This window comes from Octopus bimaculoides, chromosome 3, assembly GCF_046866305.1.
Source record: "Octopus bimaculoides isolate indiv1 chromosome 3, ASM4686630v1, whole genome shotgun sequence".
Classification (NCBI taxonomy): Eukaryota; Metazoa; Mollusca; class Cephalopoda; order Octopoda; family Octopodidae; genus Octopus; species Octopus bimaculoides.
The window spans coordinates 51,112,943-51,118,768 of NC_142930.1; the positions used below are offsets into that span (position 1 = coordinate 51,112,943).

General features: G+C 34.0%; 1 protein-coding gene across 1 annotated transcript in view; it reads left to right on the plus strand.

The window, feature by feature from the left end:
• Positions 1–787: 787 nt before the first annotated feature.
• The window catches only part of LOC106867218 (uncharacterized), a 33,628-nt gene continuing 28,589 nt past the window's right edge, over positions 788–5,826 (plus strand). Inside the window, exon 1 of the mRNA XM_014912029.3 lies at positions 788–1,359. Coding sequence (XP_014767515.2) covers positions 1,352–1,359 — 8 coding nt within the window. The 5' untranslated portion in view covers positions 788–1,351. The remainder of the gene's footprint in view (positions 1,360–5,826) is intronic.

Consider the following 5,826-nt stretch of genomic DNA (forward strand, 5'->3'; position numbering starts at 1 on the left):
TCGTCATTAGATAGATCTTTGTGGGTATCAGAATTCAGAACATAAGACTTAAATATCGCCGAATATTTAGTCCAGTTTTTGACAGTCTCTGCTATTGTGTGATGGTGTTTAGACAACATGCGCCTATTCAATCAGGTCAACTCTGACTGAGTAGGCGCTTAACTAATGGTGTTCTAGCCGTGACCGTCGCATAGTTTGTATATCTAGGGATACAATATCGTGTGTGTCTTGTTCCTTTTTTTAATTATGAGATTGGGATATAATTCAAGAAAATTTAACTTCTACTTTTAGTAGGTCGAGGTATCACACGGAAGCTAAATGGGAGCTTATGTTTAGTAGTGAAATAAAAACAATAAAAATAAATGGCTATTTATGAGAATGGTGAAACCAATAGTATTTAATTTTAGAATAGTGAAACAACAAACTAAATATTTTAAGACATTTATTCTTATCCAAAAGCTGAAATTTCTGACGAATTTTGTACATAATTTTAATATTCTACCGACACTGCTCGTTTCATACCAGCGCATGCGGTATTTACTTACTATTATATACGTTATGAGTTCAAATCCTGCGGAGATCAACTTTGCCTTTCAACTTTTCAAGGTGCACAAAAACACAGGAATCAATATAATTGACTGTTCTCGATCACCTAATTTATGATCGTGTACTTATTGAACGAAATCAATATTAACATCATACCAACAACGACAACATATCGAAAAATTATAGTTTCTAACATAGACATCATCATCACGAACTACTACAACAATAATAACACGGAAATAAGAGCGCTAGCTAAAATATAAAACCAACTACAACTCTAAAGCATGCCAACATTCACCACAATTACACACATAAAAACATTAGAACACTCACATACATTTACATAAACACACGTGCTAACACACAAATAAACGAGGTCAAAAAGCATTTATATTTAGAGTATTTTAAAGAAATTAGATAAAAACAAATACACACACACACAAAAAACAGCAACAACAAAACGACAAAATGAGAACCTACTGGTTATTTGACAAGGATATGCTCTCCGCCCAAGAGTGATGAACACACCCATTTTTACATTGTACACAAAGAAGAGCTATTGTTAACGACAACTTTGCCTCTACCCCAGTCAGCAGTCAGTGGTCAGTTACGAATGGCCCTTGATGACGTGGTCAGGGAACATATCGTTGTGGCCATTGAATACATATATTAGTCAACTGCTACAAGCCTGTCAAGTAGTGAAATCGGGACACTAGAAAACATCTGTTCGGCACCTTTAATTTATGCCGTTCTGGTATTGAAGTACAGAAAGAAGCGGATCCTCGTTTTGAAACAGCCTGACGTTATGGAACGGTAAGAATATATTTTCAAAGAAGAAAATTCTTTGCATACTGAATATACAGTACAGTTAGTACATACTTATACACACGAACGTATGTACGTAAGCGCATACAAACATAAATACATACATACATAGACGTAAGTATTTACGCACGTACATACACACACGTATATACTATCATATCACAATCACATCATATATATACATATATATATATATATATATATATATATATATATATATATATATATATATATATATATATATATATATATATATATATTTATTTACACACATGTATATATATATTGTTGTGTCTGGGGAGAATCATACTGCCCTAATGCCTTAATATCTAACACATTCACCGGGTTCAATTACCACTCCATTTATTATTTATATTTTTTTTCTAAAATTTCCGATATATATATATATGTGTGTATATGTATGTATGTATGTGTGTGTGTATATATATATATATATATATATATATATATATATATATATATATATATATTTACGCGTGCACACATACATACTATCACGAACACACTTACGCACAAGTGACAAAAATTTTATTTGTTTATGTTCAACCATGTATTAGCGTGATTTCTATGGCAGGGACCAGACCTCCTCCGCCTGTAAAAAGGCAGTGAAAATTTGTCTTACATTCTCCCAAGCGTTTTAAGTAAGATTCATCTGGGAATCTTATCCGACTCTGTTTGACGGTAGTTTATCTCTTGAACGTTTTGCATGTCTTTCATGTCTGCCTTTTTATCGATTAGGGATCGATAAAATAGTACCAGTTGAGCACGGGGTTTCGACGTAAGCAATTTACTTCGCTCCCACGAAACTGCTGGCCTTGTCCCAAAATTTTGGAGGAGGATGATAGGGGAAAATTTTTTATGGAAAAAAAAAAAAAAAAATCTACCCTACCTGTTCGTTCTGCACCTCCTCAGAAGCTTCTTCGAATTTTTTTTATTGCGCTACGCATTCAAACGTGATCTCACAAGATTTTCTCTACCACAAAGAAAAAAAAATGTTGAAATCCATGAAAATCCATAATTTTTTAAAGTCTACAGCCGCCGCCACAAGCACATATAGAATGAGAGAAATAACGTTTTCTTTGTAAAATTATGTGTTCATGCCTATTTAACCCACGACCACACTGGCGTTATTATTATTATTTGAAAAAGCTCGCAGGAAATTAAGTATCTGAAAGACTAAGAGAAAACTAAATATAGTTTGTGAAAGTAAAAACAGTATATTTTTCTATACTCAACTTAGATTTAGATGTATCATATTGTATAGGTGTCGCAAAAAAAAAAAAAAAAAAGATTCATAAATACGGTTTTACTATTGTTTTTAAATACATTTTTGTTTTTGTTGGTGTTTTAAAAAAAAATTACGTTTACTTTGTTGTTTAAAAGAAAGGGGTGCGGGAATTGTAATGATGATCGCTGTATTGAGGGGCTGTTTCCAGAGTATCGGATTTTCATGGATTTAAACGAACACTTACGATTTTAGAAAGAAAAACGTACGTTATTTCCCTCAATCTATGTGTGCGCGTATGCATATACACACAGCTATACACACATATATATATAATTTATGTAAAGAAAAATAATTTCAAAACAGTTTTTTCGTAAAAAGTTCCCCACCTCCCATTATTTTGAAGTGTGTCATAAAAGGACGTGCTGACATTTTATTACCTAAATTATATATTAAGGCAGTAAGCTGGCAGAATCGTTAGCTTGCCAGGTAAAATGCTTAGCGGCATTTCGTCCGTCTTTACGTTCTAAGTTCATATTCCGCCGAGGTCGACTTTGTCTTTCATCCTTTGGGGGTCAATAAAATAAGTAACAGTTGAGCACTGGGGGTCGGCGTAATTGATTTACCTTACTTCCTCGAAATTGCTAGCAGTGTGCTAAAATTTGAAACCAATAATTTCTAATATAGGCACAAGGTTGCATTTATGGTGAAATGCTTTAATCGGTAACACGAATGATTTTCATTCATGTTATCAATCACCAGAAAGGCGAACTCTAATTAATTATAAAAACAGAGACGACAAAATCAAAAGAAAACCTCACAGCGTATATCTTCGTCTTTTTGTGTTCCAAGTTAATTTTACAATTTCTCTAACATTTTGCAAACCCGTGCCATTGTAACAAATCCTTATTTTCAGCAGAATTCTTAGAACTGTGGATATTATATTCTTGTGCTACTCGGAGCCTCTCGCAGCATATTTTCAGCGGCAAGACAAAAGATAATTAAAGGAAAACTGCTGTTATAAAGTTGAAAACCGATAGGATTTGATCTTTGAATTAGGGCCGTCTTAAGTCATGAGCACACTGGGCGGATGCTCAGGGGCCCAATTCTGATGTATGTCTGTAGAGGCTTGCTGTTAATAAAGAAATACTATAGGGTCCAGTGCAGTGATTTTTCTAGGGGCTTACAAATCTGCTAAAGCGGTTTGTTTGAAAAATGAATCGCTTGACTAGATAAGGCATCTAAAAGGAGGCAGAATCATTGGGGCATCAGAAAAAAAAATCGGTATTTCTTCTGGTTCTTTAAATACTAAGTTCAAATCCCGCTGAGGATAACATTACTTTTCATCCTCCTGAGATCGATAAGATAAAGTACAAGTAAAGTACGAGGGTCGATGAAATCGATTTACTCCTCCCCTTTACTGGCCTTGTACTTAAATCAGAAACCATTATGAAGCGTCTGGTTTTCCTAGACATACAATTTTCTAATGGACTGTACACAATATTCACATCATCCTGGCCGCAGTAGCATCGCACAAAGGTGCCGAATTGACAAAATCATTAGTGCAATTTTGTCAGTTATAAAGCAAGTCCTGAAGAATATTGAGTGGATATACATACATACATACATACATACACATATTGTTGTGTGTGTGTGCGCGCGCGCATGTATATATATATATATATATATATATATATATATATATATATATATATATATATATATATAATATTAGGGATAACATCCAAAATTACAGGTAAAAACTCAATTAAAATCAATTTATTAAAAATTAAAATTAAATTAAGTTTCACAGTATAAAATATATATAAATATATAGTATAAAATATATATATAGATATATAGTTTTCTATATGTGACAGTGGATTTTCATAGATAAGTTCATGAACCTTGGTTCTTTTCCCTAAAACTATATATTTATATATATATATATACACACACACACACACATACATGCATGCCTATATCTGTATACATGTGGATACACATACATGCATATATTTATATACCTATCCGTATGTACAAACGCGCGCGTGCGCGTGTGCGTGATTTGGTTATAAGGATTCGTTAGAATCTATGAAATCCTTAATAATATTCTACCGAAACAGCTGTCGTAAATGTTAAATGCCATTTATGTTTACATACATATACGCATACATACTCTCTCTCTCACTCACTCTCTCTCACTCTCTCTCACTCTCTCTCACTCTCTCTCACTCACTCTCTCTCTCTCTCTCTCTCTCTGTCTCTCCGGTCGGGTAACCATGTATCTTCTCAATGGCAAGACACCTGTTTCTGTTCCTCGGTCTCTCTGTCACATTCAAACCTTTCATTATCTGACACAAGATCACCTCCTCCAATGCTGCTCCCTCTCCTCTCAAAGATCCCTTGTCATGCAAAGTTACTTGGTGATTCTGCCAGTGCGGGTGCCACGTAAAAAGCACCCAGATCATTCTGCGGAGTAGTTGGCGTTAGGAAGGGCATCCAGTTGTAAAAACCATGCCAAAGCAAACACAGAAGTATGGTGCAGTCTTCTGCATGACCAGCTCTTGTCAAACCGTCCAACCCGTACCAGCATGGAAGGCGGACGTTAAATGATGATGATAATGATGATGATGATGATGATACACACACATACACGCATAAATACACACACACACACACACACACACACACACACACACACACACACACACACACACACACACACACACACACATATATATATATAAATGCACATAGACGTGTGTGTATATATATGCGTGTGTATATATGTATATGTGTGTTTGGATAGATATATATGTGTGTATATATATATATATGTGTGTGCGCATATATATGTGTGTGTATGTATATATATATATATGTGTGTGTGCGTGCGTATGTATCTATGTGTGCGTATATATATATGTGCACCTGTATATGTGTGTGCATATATGTGTCTGTGTATATATATATATATATATATATATATATATATATATATATATATATATATGTGTGCGTGTGTGTGTGTGAATATATATATATATATGTAGGTGCGTATGTGTATATATATGTGTATATATATATATATAATGCAAATAATTAGAAAAAGGAGAAAACCACAGATTAAGAAACACATCGATTGGACCACGTTTATAACTTATTTTTTAATACAAAGCATGACGTAACAATGTTACGTCACCTAT